General features: G+C 41.9%; 1 protein-coding gene across 3 annotated transcripts in view; it reads left to right on the top strand.

The window, feature by feature from the left end:
- The window catches only part of slc44a1b (solute carrier family 44 member 1b), a 31,568-nt gene extending 6,015 nt beyond the window's left edge, over positions 1-25,553 (top strand). Inside the window, exons 4-16 of one of the 3 annotated variants that reach the window (XR_013932284.1) lie at positions 7,246-7,382; positions 9,444-9,537; positions 10,356-10,525; positions 12,023-12,112; positions 12,374-12,534; positions 13,178-13,364; positions 14,455-14,623; positions 15,449-15,605; positions 15,964-16,047; positions 18,533-18,670; positions 19,013-19,249; positions 22,189-23,230; positions 25,319-25,553. Coding sequence is in view for 2 of the 3 variants with exons in the window: in XM_080416673.1 (XP_080272799.1) it covers positions 7,246-7,382; positions 9,444-9,537; positions 10,356-10,525; positions 12,023-12,112; positions 12,374-12,534; positions 13,178-13,364; positions 14,455-14,623; positions 15,449-15,605; positions 15,964-16,047; positions 18,533-18,670; positions 19,013-19,249; positions 22,189-22,572 (2,008 nt within the window). In the remaining variant the exon portion in view is untranslated. Of the gene's footprint in view, positions 1-7,245; positions 7,383-9,443; positions 9,538-10,355; positions 10,526-12,022; positions 12,113-12,373; positions 12,535-13,177; positions 13,365-14,454; positions 14,624-15,448; positions 15,606-15,963; positions 16,048-18,532; positions 18,671-19,012; positions 19,250-22,188; positions 24,379-25,318 lie in introns of those variants that run through there. The other 2 variants (XM_080416674.1, XM_080416673.1) reach the window with 2 other exon arrangements.
- The last annotated feature ends 326 nt before the right edge of the window (positions 25,554-25,879 follow it).

Here is a 25,879-nt window from a genome sequence, read left to right as displayed (position 1 = left end):
TTAATGGCACACATGTTGCCAATTTCTCAGTTGAAAATACATCTAAAAATAGACCCCATTTAACCATTTCATGTATTATTAGTGTTTCAACCAAAACTGCCATACTGTAGAGCTAATACTGTACACATACAGACATTTGTCAGACAGTAGTGACCAGTTGACCTAGGAGTCTTGACGATCAATCCAAATTGTTTTTATTTGTTTGTTTTTTCATTTCTGTTTCACTATTTCTGCCCATACCACAACATAATGAATGCATGTAGCACTAAGCCATTTCTCCATCATGTCTTTGAGTTAGAGAGATGGAGGCAGGCAGTGCCATGGTGTGTATTCTGCGAAGGGAGGAGTATGTGCAGGGTCTCTGGCTGCTACTGTACAAGGAAAGCCCTGTCTGTTGTCATCTTGGGAGAGATGGACGCAGGCTGCCCAACAACTTGCACATATATCTGTTCTCACTGAATCTCTCTCTCTCACGCGCTCTCTTCTGTCACCCTTGCTCGCAATTTTCTAATTTCACACTCTTTTCTCTCTCCCTCTCTCTTGGTCTCTTTCTGTGACCATTGTTTATTTTACCTTTTTTCTTTTTCTTTCTGCCCACAACCACCGCTACACCAACAAATGCTTAAGTGTTCATGTTTTTCTCGCCGTGATCCTGTGTTTCTGTTGTTTGTGTTTCAGCTTCCATCATACAAGCAATTTAAGTCCTTCAGCCTGTCAGGTGGTACAAACATTTAGTGTTCGACAAATGACAAATCCCTCCTCCTGAGAGTAGCAAACAACCTACTGATGTAAGTTGCAGTTAAATTTGAGCAAAATGGACAGAAACATCATCCTGTCACTGGGTGATTGAACACATGTTTGTGATTGTTACAGTGCAGTAAGAGTCTTTATTCAACGTGCAATCCCTTCCAGAAAGAAAAGGTCTAGGTCTATCTTTACATTGTGTCTGCTATGGGGCCAATATCTTCCTTCAAAATTACCCTTGACTGATGCTGTGAACTCCTACCTACGGGTGAAGTTTGTATTCAGCACATAGCCAGAAATACTGTATAAGCCCCTTCTCAGTACAGTTTACTTCTGATTGATCCCATAGTGACAGCGGGGTGCTCCTTCCATTCCGACATCTCACCACTCCGACTAGTGGCTTCCGCGTGCGGTTATGGTTAGGGTTAGGGTTAGGTATAGGGTTCGTCAACGTCGGAAAGGCGACATGTCGGAAAGGAGAAATGCACCCAGTGACAGCTATACCAGTTTTACTGCCAAACACTCCTTCAAGGTCTATGGCCACATGGAGACCAAAATGGTAGGTAGGTAAACACAGGTAGACACAAGAATCTTCCAATATTTCTCTGAGATTGTTTTGTTAGCATGCATTGTTACAGTACTGTATATTAATCATGTTTTGTAGTGCTTCACGGTACTTTTTCCTAGTACTTAAACTGCTGGTGAAATATAACAATAATAGCTAATGATTGCCATCCTGTTTGTTACTCATCTGCTAGTATGATCAGTTGTCCCAGTTTAACATTATGCCCAAAGCCAAGGATGGTCTTTCCCTTTCTATCAGAGGGTGTGTGTACAATGCTCCATGGTAGTAAACAGTTTAAACTGTGATTTTAAAAGTGTGCAATGGTTAGATCATTATTGGTTCGCTTCCCACGTTCGCGCGTCTTACTTGTCTTAGTTGACATCTTAATTGCTGAAAAGTGTGTGTCCAGAGTAGACGAGGCCAAAATGCCAACGCGCTTCTATTTATCCACATTGCTCATCCAGGTACAGTATACAGTATGTGTATACTGTATCACAGTTAACTGTATGCAGCTTGCCTGTCAAATGCTTGGCAGTATTAAAATGTATTGGTTCATATAAACCATGTAAGCCCAGATGGCTACTGTTGTGCCAGCCTAACAGAACTTCATCATACTGTAGGTATTTGGATATGGTTCACTGATGATGGTATAAACTCTACACACGGCAGCCATATTGGCAAGAAATTGGTCCACTTTTTACTTGCTTCCACTGGTGTTACCAATGATACTAATTAAAGCTTTGTTAGTGTAGCATAGCCTGTCCAGTGAGCAAACACAAATAATATCAGAACCCCCTGGCTGTGTTTGACCAGATTGGAACACAACCAGTAATCATTATCATTGGTGACACCTGTGAAGTAAGCCAATATGGCTGCCATGCATAGAGACTATTGATGGTAATCTATGAATCTGTGTGTGTGTGTGTGTGTGTGTGTGTGTGTGTGTGTGTGTGTGTGTGTGTGTGTGTGTGTGTGTGTGTGTGTGTGTGTGTGTGTGTGTGTGTGTGTGTGTGTGTGTGTTCTGCTAGCTAAACAGCTTAGGTCAGAGTGTGTCTTTACATACACAGTAAAAGTTCTTAAGCCTAATCTGGTTTTCAAGCTCTGCTCTCTTTTCTCTCTAGACTAACGGCTGCCTTAGTGCTGCTCCATAATCACCACATTAAATGGCAATTATGGGCTTCATTTTCACACCTTGACAGGCTTCTGAGGGTCAAAGCATTGACACTCAAACATGCACGTGCACACGCACACGCACACACACACACACACACACACACACACACACAAACTTGCATAAACACGTGCTAAATACTGACTGACATCAGTATTGATTATTTTCTGCCTCAGTGGCATGTTATACTAAATTTGTTGGTGGCTGTAATTTGGACAGTGCTGCTTTCTTTGCTGTCATTATGTTCGAATTGATAATAAGGGCCCAATGATGAGCAGAGGATAGTATACTTGTTTTGACTGACAGTCTCAGGACTGGACAGCAGTGATTCCACCTGACACCAAAGTCCACTGAGAAAGCAGCTGTCACAGGATTCAATTAGAGACTACACAGCTGTCAATCCTCTCCCCCTCACTCTTTTTATCTGCTCTTCCCTTGACTCCCATCCCTTCTATCTACCTCTTTTTCATCTCTCCTCTGCTCTCCTCCTGGTGAGTTGTTTTGCTCAGTATGGATGCTTCAGTGATTTTTCTCTCTCTAGGTGATGCACATGTTCAGCAGTATAAATAACTTGGGCGTTGTTATTCCTTATTGTTTAACTGCTGCTAATTCCATGTAATTTCATCATTAAAAAATATTCAGGCAAGTAGTTCTGTGCAAATAGTAGTTCTGGGTTAACAACACACATATAGTGCCGCCGCTATAGGCACACGCACAGCACGCACAGTGTGTGGTGCACCGGGGGGGGGGGAACCAACATTTTTATATAAATCTATTTATTATATTAAATAAATAAAAAACACAACTTCAATTAGGTACCATTACCATAGCATTCGATAATAAGATAGATAAGCCTATACTGATAGGCTTATCTATCTGAAGCGGCCCTCCTCCTCCCCTTCCGGTCTGGCAGTGAGTTAAAGTGTTAATTAGCAGCACTAACATTAGGACAAATCAAATGGTGAAAGTAGACGATCTACATGCTGAAGCACAATGCAACACGCTAATTCATTGATCAGTTGATATTTGTTGATATTTTGTTTTTTGGAAAAACCTTTGAAAATGTTTTGACTTTTTTTGGGTAGGAGCGTGAATGCTCCCGCTGGGCTCTCCTCCGGTCTTGTGCTTATTGTGTATTCGGCTATTCCCTCCCCATTGCAGAAAGAAAAGGAAGGCAACAGGCAGAAGAAACTTAGTAACTAGATACGCACGCACGTTATAGTGTAGGACTTCACTGTAGGCTAGTCTCTTTGTGCATTCGTTGTGCGTGCATGGTTGTGCCTATAGTGGACTTGTCTGGAGGAAGTGTGTGTGTGTGTGTGGGTGTGGGTGTGTGGGTGTGTTTGTGTGTGTCACTGACTTAATATTAGCCCACCAATTAATGGGACATTTTCAGCACTACAAGCACTACAAGTGAGTAACACGCTCTGTTCTGATAGTACTCATTTCTATAGGCTAGAGTGTTTGTTCAGTAACAGGAGTCTCCATGTCTCTCCAGCTCTTTATTAAACAGAAAATGCATTTTCAGGTCGGGATACCAATTTTATCCAATCAGGATAGAGAACTCAGTTCTACAGATGAACCCATTTTGGGCGGGAACCCCTATTTGTAACTATACCTTTCAGGACGGGAACCGCTTTTTTGGTTCCTGTTGCTATGTACAGTATATAGCAACATCATTTTTTTAATTCTTTAATACATATTTGAAATTTTTCAGAAAACTTGGAAAACAGGATTTAGGCGTTTTTAGAATTGGTCTAAATGGGTTAAACAAGTGAAATTGGAAGTGATGACCCAAAAAATGAGCAGACAAAATTGGAACTGGAACACAAAAAAATGAAGCTGATACTCTCTCCTGATTGGCTGAAATGGGGCAACCTAAGCATAAATGCTTAGGATAAGCATTAGCTGTTATGCTTAGGACACCCAAATGCCCAGCAGCGGCCCTGCACATACAGTACACACACTTGCACACAGTGTATATTTGAATTTGGAGTGTACATCACACTCTTTCCTACTGGACTTAGCTGTTCACAAAATGTTCCATTGATTTTTTTTGTGTGCATTTGTGTTCTGAGCAGCACAACTCAAAATAGAACAGGGATGTGTGCAGTTTTTGGATGTGCTGGTTGGTAATATTCAGGCAGCATGTGTGCAGTTTACATGCCAAGTAGACAGAATTGTGATTACTATAATGGAAAGTTCTATATGAGGGAAATATGGGACATACAATATCGATTTCAACAGAAATACCAATTTCGACAGAAATTGGTATTCCTATCATAATTAAAAGGGACTGTGTGGAGTGTGGATGTTGTTTCCTTTAGTACAACTACTTTTCCTGAAGTTCTTTCTAGTGCTTCCAGTTCCTTTATTGTGCCTACCTTCCCTTTCAGTACTGTACTTCACTTTGAAACGGAGCAGCAGGTGTTCTGATTCAGCCTGTTGTTGTCTGGATCTCAGTGTGGGAGCTGGTCAGTCAACACTGACCCCAGTCTGACCATAGCTACTTGGTTCCTCACTTGGAGCTGATTTCTGCTATTGTTACCAGGCTAGCATTGATTTCTGTTTCTTTCGTGTGTGTGTGTGTGTGTGTGTGTGTGTGTGTGTGTGTGTGTGTGTGTGTGTGTGTGTGTGTGTGTGTGTGTGTGTGTGTGTGTGTGTGTGTGTGTGTGTGTGTGTGTGTGTGTGTGTGTGTGAGGTTATTGGAATGAGGTGCTGACAGTACACATCCTAGTGGAGATAAGCTCAAGAGACTGCTGGATATGCAAAATGGCTACTTTTGTCTAACAATAACCTTGAGTGTACTGCAATGGATTGGTAAAATCTTATATTGGACCAGCAGCCTGGCAGAATATTGTGTTATGAGTGTGTCAAATGTATGTGTGTTGTGTTCGTGTCAAACCCATGTGTGTTAAGTTGATGAGTGTGTGGGCAGAATGCCCATCCCTTAGCTTATAAACGGGATCAGACAGATGGCCCCCATGAAGGATTCCATTATTAAACTCTCCCTGTTGCCTTTCCCTCTGCTTCCCACTGCCAATACTGGTGGACCCATTCCAATGCCAGCAGCCCGCTCTCTCTCCATGGGGCAGCATTTTATCATATCTGCATGAATAAGGTATTGTTGTTAGTCAATGTTTTAGCATTCAGAATTGACCACCGTGGGGTAGATTCGAGGTCCTTGGAGATCTTTTTCAAAGACATACATTTCCCATCAGTAACATTCTTGACATTTGTGTGTTCCATTTTCTGTGGCGTTGTTGAGGGAATTTCTTCAAATTTGAAACAAACGTCCACATGGACTAACAGATGAACTGATTAGATTTTGGTGGTAAAATGTGTTTCAAAGTCACTGTGACCTCATGTCCATCCCATTCTCATGAACGCAATATCTCAGGAACACCTGGAGGGAATTTCATTACATGTGGCACAAACGTCCATTTGGATTCAACAATGAACTGATTAGAATTTGGTGGTCAAAGGACTAGGTCACTTTGACATCAGAAAACAAGATGACGATATTGTTTATAAGGCTGTCACGTAACACGATGACGATATTGTTTATAAGGCTGTCACGTGTCCACCAAGTGCCCAGATGAAAACGCAAGGTGCTCTCGTCCACACGCCCAGAGCTGAACATATTTAATCTCTCAGCGACGAGATAAAATGTCAGACAAAAAAGGCCCGGGGGGCTTGTTTCCATTGTAGTCCATTGTACTGAATTCATCAACAAGACATACAATACATTCAGTAAATGATATATCAATAACAACACTAATACCAGCAACATATATATTTACTGAAAAAAGAGGGGTGCAGAGGATGCCACTCCCACAGTGTGTGTGTGTGTTGTTTGACTCTCTGGGCACAAGCTGGCAGGAATAGAATTCTAAGTCCAATTATAATTTGAGGACGGCAATGTTTTTAGGTCAGTTTTAAGTGTGGATACGGAATCAAGGCGTTTAATGGCTGCTGGTAGAGAATGCATTGTTCCCCATGTTTGTGCTGAATTTAGGGGTAACAGGATCAGAGGAGCTTCCTCTGGTGATACTGTACAGTATGCGCTTGGGCGTCTCTCACTCTAGAGAAGTAAGACAGGTACTGTACATGGGCACTGTTCCTCTGAGTGTCTTAGGGGGGGGGGGGGGTGAGGGACTGAAGGCCCGGTGGGGTCTGGGAGGGGCCGCTGGGTGTTGCCCAACAGTGCGATGGTTCGTACCCCCCGCAGGGGAGTAGAGATGGGGGACATGGTGGCTGCGGTGTATCATGGTCGATCTCTGTGGTGTCTTGTCCGGCTGGTTTTTGGGTGGCAGTGGGGGCCTCTCTTGTTGTGCATGGGATGGGTCCCTCTTCGTTGCTGGGGGTGATGTACTCAGTACAACAACTGTATGTGCAGAAAATAACCTAGTTTTTGTATTTTAGCTTTTGTATTTTTAGCTGGACTAATTCAGAACTGGTAGGGGGGTCAGTGACTCAGTGTTGTGCTCAAGATTTTTTTTTTTACACAACACAGACATGCAGTATTGCCAGCTCTGTGGCAAACCTGCGACCTCTTGGTTGTGGCATGGCATGCCTAACTTCCAATCAAGAATGGTTATCCATACACATAAAATGCACTGAAAAGGTCACTCTCAGAGTTACAACAACAACACTGTAGATTTGAACTGTGAATGCGGGCCTGTTATCATAGGTCATTATGTACAGTGTATGATGGTCATGTATACGCTGTCAATCAGTCAGTCCACTTTTTTTTGTTCTGCAGATATGTCTTCTTCCTGGACCCCTGTAACATTGACATTGTACAGAGGAAGATCAAATCATTGGCTCTGTGCGTGTCGCTGTGTCCCAATGAAGAGATGGACTCCTACGAGGACCTCCAGAGGTTTGCCATGGTCAATGGTGAGCAATGGCCTAAAAAACTGCTTTACCTTTAAATACTGTTGAAAAGACTGTTTAGTTAGTCTTTTAAATTTCTCTGTCTGGTTCCATATATTTGAAGGTAGCCATTACCATTACTTCATTTTACAGGTCCAATTTTACACTCTCAGAGTTAAATTAACAAAAATGTTACAGTGTACTTGCCATAATCCATGAAGATAACCATTATCTGCAAGGGTCGGAGTCATTGATATGATAAGCAACATACAATGTGAAAGGAACATCTGATCAGTTAAGTTTAGGTAATGTCCCAGAGGCAATCACCTCTGGGACATAACCTAAACGTAACTAGCAACAACATTACCTACTTATTTAGCAACAAATATTACGCACACATGATATGTCTAATTAGTTAGACTGATATCAGGAAGAAAAAGCTCCAGCTTTGCCCTTAACCCATTAAGACCTGGAACTGTGTCATTTTTAGATTTGAGCTAAAAAGCATTTTACACTTTGGGCTATTCAAAAATAGCAGATATACAAGCTCATAGCGCGGCACCGAGTGCCGCGCTACGAGCTTGTAGATCTGCTATTTTTGAAAAATCGTGAAAATGTGTGCAAATCTTTGAATATGTATATTTTCAAAGCAAACATTTTTTACTCAAATCGTTGCTTCTGGGGGGTCCCTGGAACTAAATATTTTGATGGGGGTCCACGGCCAAATACATATAATTTTGGGGGTCCTTGACATGAAAAAGATTGAGCACCACTGATATAGAAACATCAGTTTTTCAGAAAACTGTTGAGATTTAGTAGAATCGGCTTCAGGTCTCAATGGGTTAAAAGGGCAGGAAAATGCCCATGTCCACTCACCAACAGTAGCTAGCTGGTACATTCAAAAAATGTACCTGCCACTTCCACCGTTTCACCTGCCCACTCACCTTTCACAATTGAAGGACTTCCACGTTGTGGTTGGTTCCCTACTAAATTGGCTGGGGATTCACCAACCCTGTTGTGTTTTGTATTCATTCATATACATCTTAGCTTTGGGGAATTGACTGTCAAGTCCAGAAATTATCTAGATATTAGGAAGAGATGGAGTGACTTCGTTGGCTGACAGACTGAAGCTGACCTCCCGTAACGTCATGGTGATGATTCATAGTCTACTGTCCCTGCTAAACACGAACGACAGGCCCGTGACCCAGCGTGCCATCGTCAAATAATGCTGTCCTTTCATTCACTGTAAACGCGAGTGTGTACACACACACACACACACACACACACACACACACACACACACACACACACACACACACACACACACACACACACACACACACACACACACACACACACACACACACACACACACACACACACACACACACACACACTGTACGATCTTTCTCTCAGTCATTGTTTCCCCCCCCCCCTTTTTTTCCTCCTGTCTCATTCTCTTTCCCTACACTCCATATCTTGCTCCACACACACACACACACACACACACACACACACACACACACACACACACACACACACACACACACAGAGCCTTGCAGTCTGACCCGTGTGGACAGTCTATTTATCAAGGACTTCATTAAACTCAGTGTCACCTCTGCTTCTGCTGGTTCTGTGTTGGTACCACTTCACCCTGTCCTTTGGCCCACATAGTCGGTTATTGTAACTCATGGATATCCATCCACAATGACTTTGTGCAAAAACACAGTGTTTTTTTTAATGTATTTCCTGAGTGAGTGAGAGGCCGTTTCTGCGAAACAGATGGTCCCTGTTTCACACACCCTGGCCTATGTGTCGAAGTGTCCCTGAGCAAGACACTAAACACCAAACACCAAGACACCAAAACAATAACCGAAAGGAGTGGGGTCCATATTATTATTATTTACCTTATCAGATTAGATTTATTTGGCATGTACAGCATGTATAGGCTTATGTAAACACAAAGCTATGGAGTCAGACATGTACGCGTGTACACACACACGCACACACACAAATATATGAATAAAATAACAGATGGGTATTAATTATTAATCTATGTTATTCTTTCTCTGTCCATTTCTGCAGGCTCTGAGCTATGTTCCTATGAGCTAGCTGGTCATAAGTACCCTGGGCTCCCAGAAAGGTTCGATAAATGTCCCAAACTTCCTGTTCCACGCAGGTAGGAAGATCTTTATTAATGTTGCTGCTTAGCTATCACCATTTTAAAATAACTATCCATAACCGAACAACTCTAAAACCTGGCATGACCACTAGGCCAAAAATGTAACCCTGTGGTTGACAGTGAAAGCTACTGTACTGTACATTCTGGAGCGTAGCCATTAGGTATCTATTGAAAGAGGAACATAATTATTTGATCCTTTGTCAGTATTGATTGGCTTTTGGTGAGAAATTTTAATCCTGCTAGACATACAGTATAACTATAAGCATTAGATAGTTCCGTGAGATTGAACAAGTCACGTGAATAACAATCAACTGTGTCCAGCTGGTGCAGGGGTTAAAGTTCCTGCCCACCACTGTGGAGACTGGTGTTCGATTCCTCCACAGTGCCTCCTGCTTGGCCGGGCGTTCCTATGAACAAAATGTTGTGGGTTGGAAGCCAGCAGGGTAGGACGATATATCTGTCGCTGCAATTGCGACTTCTACAGGTTCTATAGGAGTCGCCGCCTGTTCAGCATGGAGTAGAACTGAGAAGAGTAACGTGTTCTTTCCGCACACGTTAAGCCCTCCCGGTAGAACTCCTCGCTGTCAGTTAAAAACAAGCGGCTGACAACGTCATATGTAACGGAGGACACATTATTGTCTACACCCTCCCCAAGAGACAAGGACTACACTGTATACATGGGGGGACTTGGCATAATGACCAAATTGGGGGCAAAATTTAATAAAAAGGAAAAATAAGTGAATAACAGTCAGTTGATTTAAGCCATGTGACTAATCCCTTATCTTTGAAACCGTGACTGCTGCTCTCGCTACCAGTAAACCGCTGCCGGTGTTTCACCGATGCACGCCGGTGGACATCTCCTGCTATGCCAAGTTCGCCGAGGCTGTGGTGACCTTTGTCAGCGACAACAGCATCTTGCACCGTCTGATCGCTGGGGTGATATCCAGCAAAGAGATCATTATCGGCCTCTGCTTTCTGGCCTTAGGTGAGGAGCTTCCTAACTATGTGTCCCTCTGTATTTATTCATGATTATTTTCAGATGAGAAGCGCCAGGCAGTTTTTCTCTCCGCATTTACTCTTTCACTCATTCAGTAACTTGCTAAAGAAACCAGGCGTTGCTTCTGTTCATTCCATCAGGATACTATGTAATTTGCTAAGCTTAGAAACAATTTGATTTGAATTGTATCCACTTAAACAATCAGCAGTGATTAAATGAACGACTCACAATTTCAATGGCATACTTGACTCAAGATTAACAACAGCAAAACACTATTCTCACAGAATAATCCATGTGTGTTGAATTCTTAGTACTCCTAGTAACACTGTGTTTTCAATCAAACTTTACCATTTAAAACACTTCTGGGTTAAACAGTATCACGCAGGAACGAGTTGCAAGCCTGGGCGAGTGCGTGTGAACTTCGGTCGTGTTGAACCCCAAGCGCACACCAAGGCACACTATTTGTTTGTGCATGAGAATGTGTGTGTACACCGGAAGTGTACTTTTCGATTTGAAAAAAGTTTGATTGAGAATGCCGAGTTGTGGAAGTACTGACAATACGACTGGATACAGGACACATGGATTATACTTTGACAGTTGTGTGGGAGTTTATATAAACAGTCAGACAGTGTTGCTGTTGTTAATCTGGACCATTATTTTCTTTAATTATTTAGGTATTCATTTTTTGATTCTTCATTCACCATAAAGGAATGAAACAAACACAAAACTTCTCCATGAATTCAACGCTTCATGGAGTTAGTAGTTGATAGGGAAAAAAATATTTTGGTGGATGAAGTTTACCTTTATTTAGGCAGTGGTGTCTTGCATCAGGAGCTCCTGCATGCTGACACTCTGCATTGCTATGTCAAGTTCTCTACCTTGACAGTGTGGAAATATAAGCAAACTCACTCCATCAGCTAGTTTCCCCTTAATGCCATTCAGAGCAGTTTTATCTTTGGACTGACTCAGTAGAACACTCACAGTTGCTGGACCTTTTCTGATAGACAACTCACAGTTGCTGGACATGTAACCAACCTCTAGGTAGTAGGTCAAAGGCGACGTCTTTTGAAGCGCTTTAAGATTGTAGATTATCAATGTGCTTTATTCGAGTTAAAGTTCTTTGGACTTTTTATTAGAAATATTTGGATCAAGGGTTAGCTGAAAGCACCCAAAATATATTGCAAACATTTCCTCTACTGTAGGTCAGCTAGGTACTTAACCACTTGAACCCTAACGCCCCTATTCTGAGGCAAACATCTGGTGAAAATAGCCGATCTACAAGCTCACACCGCGTTGTGAACTTGTAGATCTGCTAGTTTCAGCAAAGAGATTCGGTGTAGAGGGGACAAAGGAGTGGACCTAGTGTAGAGCCCTGGGGAACCCTGGTCAACAAATGTATGGATTGAAGTGGTTAAACTGAAATTAAAACCATTTTAATATGGTTTAATTGATCTCTCTTTCTCTGTCTGATGTTCCATGTTTCAGTTCTCTCCATGATCTTAATGATCATCATACGTTACATCTCGGCCGTGCTGGTGTGGATTCTCACTGCCCTGGTTGTCCTCGGCTCCCTGGGTGAGGTTACTTCCGTCAAACCACAACTTGAATTTTTGTTTTTGAAAAGAAAATGACATGTCCTCATTAATTGAAAGCACATTCTGTTTTTAATGTATTTAAGTTGTAATTGTAGGTTGGGGATTGATGAAAAATTGAAAATCATAACATTTGGGAACAAAAATTATGGTTTGGATAAAGTTTATTCCTGAGGAATGACTGTAAAGTGTGTGTGTTTGTGTGTGTGTGTGTGTGTGTTTGTGTGTGTGTGTGTGTGTATAGCAGGTACAAGTGTTCTCTGGTGGCTCTATATCGACCACCGGTTATATGGCAATGACACATCGACCACTAAAGTGTCAAAGGAAGTACAAGATGAAGTGGAAATCATTCGAGACAGTGGCCAGACTCTGCTGGTGTATGCCATTGCCGCCACCGTCTTCACAGTAAGTCAAATCAACTTCATCTGAATTGCACCTTTCATTCATGTAGAAATTTTGTTTTTTATTAACGATCATTTAGAGAGAGGATGCTGTGATGCCATTTGGGACTCTAGTGCTCTGATCTTGGAAAGGCACCCCTGTTTGGGAAACATAACATATGGGAACGTAACAGATAAATCGTAAGCAAGATAAATCATAATAATGGCCATGACATTTGATACGTTCTGAAACTTGTTGCTTGCGATTCAATAAGTGGGAATCTCATGAGACTCAATTAACCGGAATCAGCCACCCTGCGACAGGGTAATTCAGACCGCTGTAGTTTTTCTCTGCAACGTTCTAAAACAGGGTTGTCTCGTTGTGAATCTTTTGTCTGAACTATGCTTAAGGGTGGGGTGGAGATGAGATGAACCACGTAAGCCCTATTTTATATATCGTATGTCATTGGCACACGGAAATAGCAAAAATAACCAGTCTACTAGGTCACAATTCGTCACAAGAGTAGATCTGCTATTTTCACTATTTTGGAAAGATTTATGACTATAATGACTTTCCCAAAATCTCTCTCTCTCTCTCTCTCTCTCTCTCTCTCTCTCTCTCTCTCTCTCTCTCTCTCTCTCTCTCTCTCTCACTCACTCTCACTCAGGTAATCCTCCTCCTATTGATGCTGTTTATGAGGAAGCGTGTGGCTCTGACCATCGCTCTGTTCCATGTGGCAGGGAAGGTCTTCATCCACCTGCCCTTGCTCACCCTGCAGCCATTCTGCACCTTCCTGGCCCTTCTCATCTTTTGGGTCTACTGGTTGCTGGTGCTGCTCTTCCTTGGAACCACTGGTTAGTGAATAGAGGGGCTCTATTCACGAAACGCTAAAGTTGAATTCATTGAAAAAAATTATAGTATGTGCATTTGAGGTGATGGAGCACCTTCTAGAGGTAACAGGAGACAGCTCCCAGAGCCGAGCTCCGGTCAGCTCCAGCATGAATTAAGCTATATCTATAGTGTTTTGCACACAATCGACAAGCAATGGATTTGAGATGTATTGTGAGGGAAATCTACGTGCCACACTGCTTGCAACGGTACCCCGCAGGCAGGGCAAGTAGAAATGTAGGTGGGGCAAGTAGATTGGAGAAGTACTTGCCCTGCAGGTCAAGTAGGAAAATACCTTAACACATTGAGTGCCAAAAACGGTCCGGACCGTTTTTGAGAAGCCATGCGTTGTGTGCCAAAAACGGTTATGACCGTTTTTTTGGGGAAAAAATAAAATAATATATATATATATATATTTTTTTTTTCTTCACAGCACCAGAAGATATCATTTTTCGAAGATTTAGACTCCAATCCACTTCCTGGTTAACTTATGACTTCAAAAGCCTGTATCTCGGCTCCTGTGTACATTTTTTCTAAAATATGTATTTTTGACTATTTTCGACTATTTTCAACTGGCTGCAACTATGGAACGGATTACCTAATGTTTTTTTTTTAAATCCCCCGATTGTACGAGACCTCTATGTGTGTAATGAGGGGATCACCTTGAGGACGGTGATCACTGAAAATATTTTGTGACTACTTGAAAAAGGTTAAAAAATTGTTAAAAATCCAGGCACCGACTGTACCCTGTTTTAAAAAAAAACCTGGCACTCAATGTGTTAACATTGAACCCTGTGCAATATCCATCTTATCATTTGGAACAGTAGATGCAAATAATGCTTAATATTTGCTTTGAGGACCAAGTGGGTGGAGTTTACAACATCAAGGGTTACAGTTCGTTTAACATACAGTAAGTTGTCAGCATTGCTCAAAACAGATGACAAAAAGACATTGCTCAACCATATGGCCACTTAAGCAGGTTAAAACAAAACAGATTTGTTAATTTTATGCAGCATCTTCATAGAAAGAGATAGATAAACTTCTGTGCTCCTCCAGGGAACCCGGTCCCGAATGAAGAGACTGGCCTTACAGAGTTCCGTCTGACGGGAACACTCCAGTACCTGACGTGGTACCACGCGGTAGGGCTGGTCTGGATCAGTGAGTTCATCCTGGCCTGCCAGCAGATGACTGTAGCTGGGGCTGTGGTCACCTACTACTTCACCAGGTTGGACATGGTCATTCAGAATATGTTTTTTCTCTTCTTCCCTGAAAAGGAGTGTGGAGAGAGAGAGATACCGGGCGAAGGCCTGACAATGTCCCCCTCACATCTCAAAATGGACCTAAAATCAGATGGAATGAGATACAAATTGCTCTTATTTTCACCTGGAAAGTGCTGTGGTCCCAGAGACCATTATACCAATTATGTATCATAAACGACAATCTTTGAGTTCATGCTCTGTTTCTGACTTGCTCTTACTTTACTTTCTTACTCTGACTTGCAATTCTTGGCCTGTCATTTACTGTACTAATTTACTATATCTGTTGTTGCAGCAAATTCTGGCTTTGCTCTATTCCTGACTCACCAGTTTTCCATGTCATTTACAATCAGTTGCAATACCAGTTACCTTACCTGTCTTCCTTCCTATCTTCTTTGTCCGTCATTAGTGAATGACCTACTTCACTTGTTTCGGGGGGTTTCTAGTTTTGATTAATCGCCATGTCTGATGACTGTGTTGAAATTAATGTTGGGCAGCTTCTGTAGCAAAAGCAGAAAGCAGTGGAAACAGACTGTGACCTACATCATTACATTAATTTCAACGTCTGGGGACATGAAACAATTTTGTATTTATTTTTTTCAGGTTGTCTAGATTTTTCAATACTATTTTCAGGAAATAAGTATTAATTAAAGAATCAGAGAGACATACTCAGGTTTCTCCTCTTTTATTGACCAACGTATTGCCAAAAGCTGAGCTTTGACAAAGGCAGCTTTTGGGTGTGCACCATTCTGTAAATGAAAAGATTCCATCTATATTTATTATTGCCTTTTAAGGGACAAGAACAGACTTCCTGTGACACCGATCCTGTCTTCGGTGTGGAGGCTTTTCCGTTACCACCTCGGCACCGTGGCGAAAGGGGCCTTCATCATCACCCTGGTCAAGATCCCACGCCTCATCCTTATGTACCTCCACAACCAGCTCAAAGGAAAGGTATGAGTTCCACTCCGGCACTTCTCATTCATCCAAGGAAGGTTTGCTGAACTGAGCAACGGCAGTGGAGTTAGTGGGTTTGGTCAAAGGCACATCACCACTTGTTGTTGACAAACAGGAGAGCGGCTCTCATTCACTGTCCCTGCTCCAACTGGCAACCCTTCACTCACACAACCAAGATGTAGGCAACTCTGGCTGCACTAGCCATGTGGTACAGTACAGGAAAGAACTGTTATGAGCTGAATGGAAAGTTGTTCAAATGAGTTTACGCAAGAGTTTACAAGAAGACACACCATCCTAATATGGAGGTCTGATCATCCTCTCATCACCTCCTCTGCTCCTTCTCTCTCCCCTGTAGGAAAATGCATGTGCACGCTGCATGCTGAAGACCTGCATATGCTGTCTGTGGTGTCTGGAGAAGTGCCTCAACTATATCAATCAGGTACAAGAAGAATGGATTCTGTCACACTGTTGCCATTTTTCCTCTCTCTGCCTGTTTCACACTGTCACTTTCTCTCTCATTCTACCCTCTTTTCCACGCACACACACACACACACACACACACACACACACACACACACACACACACACACACACACACACACACACAGTTTGTCTTACATGGCCACACACTTGATAGACTGTATACAAACTTTAGCTTTATTCGTTTTGCTGATGATACAACTTGGACTGCTGCTGATTATTTATCTCGTGTTTCTCTCTTACGCTCGACCACTGGGGTGTAAAATGAGATGCGACTGTAAAACTTTTCACCCTGGAGAGAGAGGAGTGGATGGATGTCTCATAAGGGCCCAGTCTTATAACTATCGGTACATCACAGCCAGGGATTCCGTTAGCCGGTATTTACCGGCCAATGACCGGTAAAAGTTTTAATTGGCCGGTAATTATAAACACCACCGGCCACCGTGGCCGGTTGGGAAAATGGTGTTATTAGGCTATTTTATCATATAAGCCGATTATTAATATTATTATTTGGATAAAGTAGTTGGCTACAAACAACCATTAAAATCATAATCATTTAAAGTTTTTATCATGATCTCCATGGTTTAATTCCCGACAGCCTGCTCTGCTGCTGCTGCGCACTGCAGTAGTAGAATCGCCTATTCGTTGTACGATGGTGTCGCGCATTGAAAATATCAGAGCTACAAGCTCACAGCACGTTGCAACGCGCTGCGTTGTGAGCTTGTATGTCTGCTATTTTTGATACGCCACAAAACAGCTGATAGACACAGCTGTGTCTCCTCCTCATCAGCCAGCGTGGTTCGCTCGCGTGTGTTGATAAACAGAACCGGGATTTTCCGAGGTGATAGAATCTGAACCAAACCGGACCCAATTGTCGATAAAGGGACCCGAACACATGTGGGTCGTGGATATTATGCAAGCACAGTGACTGTCTGTCTGTAATGGATAAAGTGGTGAAAGTTGGGCGACGGTGTCGCGCATGGAAAGGCTCTGCCGCAGCTCGCCCCAAAACACCCTCGCCCCCATTTTTCAGGCGGACCAGCGGTTCTTGTATTCTTGTATTTGTTTTACTGAGCTCAGTAAAACAAATAAGGGTAAACTAGGATAAGGGTAGAAATAGGTTTAGGATTAGGTATAGTTTTACTGAGGTTAAGATTAGGAATAAGGTTAGGTTTAGGACTGATATGTTTAGGAATACCAGGCGAACTTTCCCCGGGGCGACTGTGTTTTGGGGCGAGCGGGCGGTATTCGTTGCGCAGCAGTTCACTCATGCCCACTTTATTCATTTCATTTTTGGCAAGCGACATCTCTGCATGATATAGTAGATCATATAATTTAGTTATCTATAAAAACAGGAACAGATTGCATCTGTGATAAAGTGGAAAGAAGCGCAGCTCTAAAGTAACAAGGTGTAATGATCAGTTGGGTGCATGTATGCAGTGCAAACGCGCATGTGACGTTAATTATAATATATGGCCGGTAAATTTATTCTCTGGCCGGTAAAATATAATCCTGCCGGCCATGGTGGCCGGCCCAAAAAATGCCTAGCGGAAACCCTGATCACAGCCCCAACCTGTTATAACACTGGCTGCGTTTCCATCCGATTGTTAAACAGAACACAAGCAGACTTTTGAAATGTCACCAAAAAAAGAATTGTGTGCATTTTCTTTTCACTGGGCAGAAATAGGCTTTCTAAACATAGAACTACTTCAGGAAGAACATCCACAAGAAACATGGAGAGAATAGATTACTATCGGACATGATGGCAGTGGGAACATTGCTATGCAATTATCTACAAATGCATAATCTATTGCATAATTTTGTAAAACTAGGATACTAGTAATAATATAGGCCGGCCTATTTGGGGCCATGCATGTCGGGAATGATGCAAGTCGTTCCATTTATACTGGCTATGTGGCCCAAACATTATGCAAAGCTCGACCAATCGGTTAAGCCGACGGGTGGGGTAGCCAATCAGGGACTTATACTGGTGGGAGTTATACTGTCGTTCCGTTTATACCGGCTGTGCGTCACAAACTTGATGTGATGCTCCGCTAATCCGTGAAGCCAACGGTTTGGGTTGGCCAATCAGGGAAGGCGATGCATACAATCTCCGAACACATGACCCGTGGGCCTACAGATACAGATATTCATGCCATTCGGCTCTGCCCACCTCTGGGTTATATGAGACACACATGACAAGTTTGAGACCGAATGGTTGGACGCTGTCCGAGTTATGCCGGGGCCAAATTTAGTCTTTCAGACAGACAGAGATTTAGTGAATTATTGTATATAAGTATAGTGTGTGTGTGTATGTTACAGTCGGATTGAAAAAACGGTCAGATTGAAAAAGGGGTGCTCGTTTTCTTTGAGTTTATATAATTTATTTATGGACCGAAAGTAAATTTTCCTTGTCACTTCCTGTCTGTGTTTTTCCCCTCTAGAATGCGTATGCAGCCACCGCCATCAACAGCACCAGTTTTTGTACGTCGGCGCGCGACGCCTTCGTGATACTGGTGGAGAACGCGCTGAGGGTTGCCGCCATCAACGCCGTGGGAGATTTTGTTCTCTTCCTGGGGAAGGTATAGTGAGACAGCTGGTGACAGAGCCTAATGATGGGAGGAAAACACAAGTTTAATTCATGCTCAGAGTGGCAGTGAAAAAAACCCTACTGGGCACCTCATTTGAGGCTTAGGGTAAAGTATAAGGTGATCTTTGCAGTTGCATACTATTTTCGGCTTCTGTGTATGGAATCATTTTTAAGATTTCATTTTTTTGCCGTGTGTGTTGATCACACACACACACACACACACACACACACACACACACACACACACACACACACACACACACCTAAAGTACTGTAGCTAAAGTCAGATCAAACCCAAAGCAGATGACTAAAGCCTTTTTTTTTCTTCGGTCAGATCCTGATTGTAACGTCGACAGCGTTTGCGGGCGTTCTTCTGTTGAACTACCAACGGGACTATGCGGAATGGCTCCTCCCTCTCGTCATCGTCTGTCTGTTTGCCTTCCTGGTGGCCCACTGCTTCCTGTCCATCTTCGAGATCGTGGTGGACGTTCTCTTCCTCTGCTTCGCCATCGACACCAAGTACAACGATGGTACCCCTGGCCAGGAGTTTTATATGGACAAAGCACTGATGGTACGCCAGTCAGCAGAGGGAGATGTGGCAAGACAGTGGCTGTATTTGGATATAAAGCACACACACAATATTGACATCAAATGTCTTGATCTTAATGGGGTCTTTGGTAGTTCATACAGTAGGTGTGTTTCTGATTGTTGGTCAGTGGCAAAGGGGGAAGCAAGGCAGGTTAGAGGCAGTAGTGCTTTAAGGGAATCATTAATTCTACGCAACTCAATACGATTTTAGGCTAGTTAGTTTGACTTAAGTATAAAGTAAATTTACTACACTTGTCTTTGACACAATTGTGTCTTGATAAACTGTAGTAACAGATATTAGGAAATGGTAAGGATTTCTTAGAATTCAATTGGATTGGATGAATTAGGCAATACATCCATACATAGATTTTTAGCCTTTAATTTATATTTATTTATTTTGATTTTGTAGACTTTTTTTTGTGTGTAGATTTTGTTATCCTTTGTCTTAATTTCCAGACAATTTCTATAAAACTTGTGTGTGTGTGTGAGAGAGAGCGTTCAACTGAACAGAGAGATTATTGGAATTTGGTGCTGACAGTCAGCACACATCCTAGTGGAGATAAGCTCAAGAGACTGCTGGATATGCTAAATGGATTCTTTTGTCTTACAATAACCTTGAGTGTACTGCACTGGCTGGTAAAAGTCTGTATGTTAGCTGTGAACTACTGTATATGTCAAGGAAAATCTCAATCAGTTCTCATGTTTTATACAAACTGCATCTAACCATAACAGTACTATAAAGAAACTCAAGCATAACGGTAAAACTAATGCGAGACAGACAATTGGTTGCCAAGACTTTTTTTAATAAATAATTTCAGCCATTAAAATACAAAATTTAAACAAAATGTTATTTTCCAATATCCAGACATAACTGCATACATAATTGCTCAATTCTATTACTATTCTACTATAAACTATACAATTCTAAAATTAGAATTCTGCATGTCTAACACCTAAATACATCAAGACCACAGTATATAACAAAGTCCCAACAAGTAATTAAGAAGTTAAACAAACATTTGACTTGACCAAGATTTCCTAGGCTATGCCATCGGGAAGTCCAATCCATGGCTGGATTGAGAAAAGCTCCCTTGAGGCTCCATGAGTATGGCTTTGAACCATAGACCGTAAAAAGAATGGACAAAGCCAGCCCCATTGGTTTCATAGACTGTTTTGAAGCCACTTTTTCTGTGAATATAAATCCGCCATCTTTGAACTTCCGGTCCCGAAATGCTACCGGAAACGACTGCTATTGGCTGCAACCGCAGCGAGGGCGGGTCTTCACTCGGTAGAACTAGTAGAAACCCTAGAAACACACCCTACTTTATCATTAATTTTGAAATTAATGGGACCATAATTTACTAAACACATAGCATGACGATTAAAAAAAACCTTTAAACTAGCGATTGAAAGTATTTATGAAAAGTTTTATTACGGTAATAAAATCAAGTATAAAGTCCGCCCAAAACTTCATTCACTTGTATTGAGATTATTATGTATTGCGACCGGTAGAAGGTGAAATAGTGACATCTGCTGGCCTGGGCCATTAATAGGAACAGCACTCAGTAAGAGAACCCGGGAGAGAGCTTCAATTCCAGCGTAGATTTCTTGCCGCCTGCTATAAACCAACATTGGTTGGAATTGGCAATTAAATAAATAAATGTTTTTCATTGGTTAGCCAAAGCCTTTTCCTGTTCGACAGAACAGCCCTCCTTATTTTCCAGCATACCCCACAGCTGCTCCCCAAAATTCAGGCATGGGACGGCAGGTCAAAGCAAACAAAGCAGTGGGCCCTGTCAATATACCACAGTGGATCCTTAGAGAATATGCTGTGAGCTCAGTCAACCAGTATGTGACATCCTGAATGAGTCCTTCCAGCAGATGATGGTGCTGATACCCAAATGCCACTATAGCTTGCCTCTATCATCTGCACCATCTTCTCGGTAACACCATAGACCAGGAGAATGTTCATGAGTTTCTCTCAGTGTACAGTGTCAAAAGCTTTTTTGAAGTAAATGAAGGTGATCACCGCTGACAGGTTGACGCCTTCCAGTATCCTCCTCAGAGCCATTATCTGCCCAACTATTCATGTCATGTCATGTCAGAAAGCCATTCTGTGAGTTTCTCAGCAGAGGGTCTAAGATGAATCTAAGACGGTTGAGGTCCCCTGACTTTGGTACCGGAACAACGTGTTGTATGCTTGTGTAAAACCAACAAATTCTCGCCACAAGAAGTACTTGATGTAAAATGTCACTTAACCCAGTTAAATCAACAAATTCGCACACCCAGGTTGTACTACGGGGATAAGTTGTGCAATGTTGATGAGGAGATTAGGAATAAATTAGATTCTGCATATCTACATGTTAACTGTAACCGTAAGCAAGTCCTGGACATGTCATAGCCAGGGGTTTCACCGTGGGAGGGTGCCTTATTAATGCATTTGGTTGTGTTGTGTTGTCTTGTCTTGTCTTGTCTTGTCTTGTCTTGTCATGCTATGCTAAACTAAGGTAACAAATCCAGAAGCAAAAAAATTGTTTAATAACCTAATCTTTGCTTTAACCCAAGGTTAACGCTATAACTTCAAATTGAGATTTAATTATTGTGATAATAAATGTACAAAGTAACATTAAGGTTTTTTAGCTGCCTACCTACCTCTCCTTGTAGCCTACTGCTGCAGCCTGGTGGCTAGAGAAAATAATTGTCATTGTATGTTGACGCAAACCAGATACTGTAGCTCTCGTCCTGTACAGTGGGGTTGTCAGATTTGATAGAAATGGGGGTGGGACATAGTATACAAATTGTGGGTCAAATTAAATCATTTTTATAGAATTTCTATTTGTTTTCCAGGAAAGGACAACATCTGAAATAAATAATGAACAACTGTCATGTCTCTACCCCTCTTATTCCCCCTGTCTCTTGTAGGAGTTTGTGGAGAACAGCAGGAGAATGGAGCGGGTGGTGGAGCGTGGACGGAGCCGGGCCAACAAGGAGGTGGTGTCGGAAGGGGCAGAGATGAAACCCATGGTGAGTGACGGCGATGGGGACGATGCGGGTGAGGAGTGGGGCAGTGGCGAGTGGGAGACGCTGCACGAGTTCCACGTGTACTACCTGATGATGGGAGTGCTGGTGGACTGGGCACTGACAGAGGAGCGGAGTGCCCTGGTCCTCTGTCTCAGCGAGGACATGGTCCTTTTCCTCTGTGTCTACCTGCCTACTTCCACGCTCTTCCTTGTCGCCACGCTGCTCCGGAAGCCTCGCCCTGCCCACCCCACTCCTGCCAAATCTGCCACTGTCTCTGCATGCTAGCAAACGGCCGCATGCAAATGAAAACGCACTAACTTAAAGCTTAATTCATACCCCATCGCACACCTGTGTTGCTTTCCGACAAGATCTGATCTACAAGCTAACAACGCCTTGCGTCTTTCTTGTTGGCAAGCGCCACTACGGAGTATGAATTAGACTGAACGTATGCCACTGGACGTACTGTATGCCATTCCCAAGCATGCTGATGGACAAACTAACGAGTGCATGCTCGCACCCTCCATCATCATCTTCATCATCACCACCATCATCATCATAACAATCCTCATTGTGTCTTAATCGTCACCTTCCTGGAACGAACTATGTATTTATTTGTTTTTTTATTTATTTGTATATTTTTTGCCTGTTTGCCAGTCTTTGTACATGTGTTTTCACCATCACCGCCTAACCACCATGGTGCTTTTTAGAAGACAGGGACTCATACAGTGATAAAAGGCTGACAAACTAAAGGAGTTCACACATCTCCTCCACCTCCACTTGCACAGGCATCACAGGCAAGCTAGAGGCTCTGGCATTGAATTGGTGCACTAGGGTAGATTGATAGGACTCATGGACATATCTGTGGAGCTGTATAGCAGATTTCGCTGGGAGCATTGTGACTGTTTGGAGCAACTTCGTCTTGGCACTTCCTGTTTATTTGGAGGTACATTGGCCTTTTTCTGTCTCTCTAGAAGCTTTCCACCCTACTGAATCGGGTATTGTTCTGTTCTGAGTATTAGTAGTATCTATTAGTATTATTATTGTACTACGTATCTAAAGATGTGTATCAGCCCTTTGATTCCCATTTTGGGCTAAATTGTAAATTAGATGGCGTTTTTCTTTAGAGCAAATTTAAGGGTCAAGGGCAGACTCAATCTGCCTTGGTGCCTATGTTGATGAATGTCAAGCTCCCTAGTCCCTAGTCGAGCTGAAATTATATTTAAGAAAAAAAAATTTTTAGATAACATCCTCTTTCATATTCTGCACCAATTTCTTTATATATCAAAATACAGTACAATCATAATTTCTTCCTGTAAAACAAAATGTGTGCTTTCAGTACATACCAACCAATTTCAACCAATAATATCATGACATCCATCCAACCGTCAATCAATCTTTCAAACATAGCTAAGATTCATTATGTGACAGACACCAGAGGGCAGTGCTGTATATGGCAGTGATCTAGCATAATTATCCAACATGGCGGGTACATGATTTTTTTAAATCTCATTTTACAGCTAACCAGTACACTAAAATATGTTTCTGAAAACATTCGAGGCGATAATGCAATCACAGAATCTTGATTCATATTTGATCAGCAGTACCTAGTTTGATACAGTACTTTTTCAATGTTCAAATCAGCGTCCTAACTATTATGTTGAGCTCAAAACCCTGCCTGTGATTTGCTGAGACGCATGCAGCTCTGCACTCAACATTATGTCCCGCCTCCCTATCCTCCTTTTACTCAGAAATATGCCACGATACAGGAGCTAGCTCGACTTTAACACTTGGGGTGCCAGAGGTTTATTAAAATATTATATGTTGAGTGCCAGGATTTTTAACAATTTTTGAACCTTTTTCAAGTAGTCACAAAATATTTTCAGTGATCACCGTCCTCACGGTGATCCCCTCATTACACACATACAGGTCTCGTACAATCGGGGGAAAAAAAATAAAAACATTCGGTAATCCGTTTCATAGTTGCAGCCAGTTGAAAATAGTTAAAGGCATACTAGGTAACGTTTTCAACAAAACTAAAGTTAAATTGTATATCTTTTGTGAGTGGCAAAAGTTTCACAACACCCACTCCATGAATTTCACCCCCGGAAGCCTTTTATTTATATATTTTATATTGAACGTGGACTGGGGGGACTTTCCCGGGGAAATGACGTCATCTGGCCGGAAAACGGAGGTGGAAATGCACTGGTTTCCTGTTTGGCCAGGAACTACCGCAACGGTTTCCTGTTTGGCCAGGAACTATCGCGCTAATAACAAAAAGGAACCTCACGCTGATTTTAAGAGAATGTAGGATTAGAAGATCGAAAAAGAACAGAAAAAGAAAGCACAGCTCATGGTAACTAATGCTCCACTGGCTAAGAGAAACGATCCGTAGATAGTATAAAACAATTAAAAGATCGCTTTTTGAAACGCTTCCGGCTTCCGGTGAAAACGAATGGAATTCTGGGTAATCGAGGACTAAGGAAATTGTATGCAGTGACGGTAGTGACCAGCAGAGGTTGCTAAAAATCGTTAGTTGTGAATTTGCATTGTACAACTTTAAATTAACATTAAAAAGGAGCCGAGATACAGGTTTTTGAAGTCATAAGTTAACCAGGAAGTGGATTGGAGTCTAAATCTTCGAACAATGATATCTCCTGGAGCTGTGAAGGAAAAAATAAATAAAATTAATATATATATATATATTTTTTTTTTGAAAAACCGTATATATACGGTTTTGGCACCCGACGTCAGTTTTTGAAAAAACGTATATATACGGTTTTGGCACCCAATGTGTTGAGGGATAACATTCTAACTACCTGACTACCCATAATGCTCAGCTTTCAGTAACCTTTGGCCTGTTAAACCATTTCACCGCTCACCATTCATTCTTCTCTTCTGCTTTTGCCAGTTTATTCACTGTTTCCATCCACTCTTCAACCATAAACTTTGAGATGGTTGTGCATGAGATGAGTTACTGTGAACATTACTGTGAATATTGATTAATAAGACTTGAATCACTTTTGTTTTCTAGGCTCCGGGAACAAGTTCAGCTTGACCAAAATCACCGAATGGGGCTTTTTGAAAAAACAAAAACGACAAAAAAGACATTCCAAAATGTTTATTTTTACCAATGTGTAACATGTTTACTATGGTTTCACTCCAGGGAATACAATATTTTAATAAGAAACTGTAAAAAAAAAAAAGATAACAATGTAATGAAGCACTTTATATTGAAGCGCTGCATATTTTAAAAAGGATGATGCATTTTTCGTAGTGATGTCCTTTTTTTATAAGACTAAAAATAATGATCGCCATCTAGTCAAAACACTGTACTAATAGGTCTTGAGTCACTTTTTGTTAACTATTTTTTTTGCATAGTGAGTCTTTTTGGTGGGATGTCTGCATTTGCAAGACACCTGTTAATCACATGACAACAAGGCACTTAGATCAACCACTGAAAAACAACTCCCACATGTCGCATTTGAATTCATCCTGCATCACAATAGGAAGGAATACTGTCATGCCATCAAGTGTATTTTTATTGGAATTAATGGGGGGGGGGGGTCTTTTTTGCAGCTTAACTTCTCTGTAC

Source organism: Gymnoscopelus braueri, assembly GCF_963280865.1.
Source record: "Gymnoscopelus braueri genome assembly, chromosome: 20".
Classification (NCBI taxonomy): domain Eukaryota; kingdom Metazoa; phylum Chordata; class Actinopteri; order Myctophiformes; family Myctophidae; genus Gymnoscopelus; species Gymnoscopelus braueri.
This window is presented reverse-complemented; position numbering and strand designations above follow the sequence as displayed.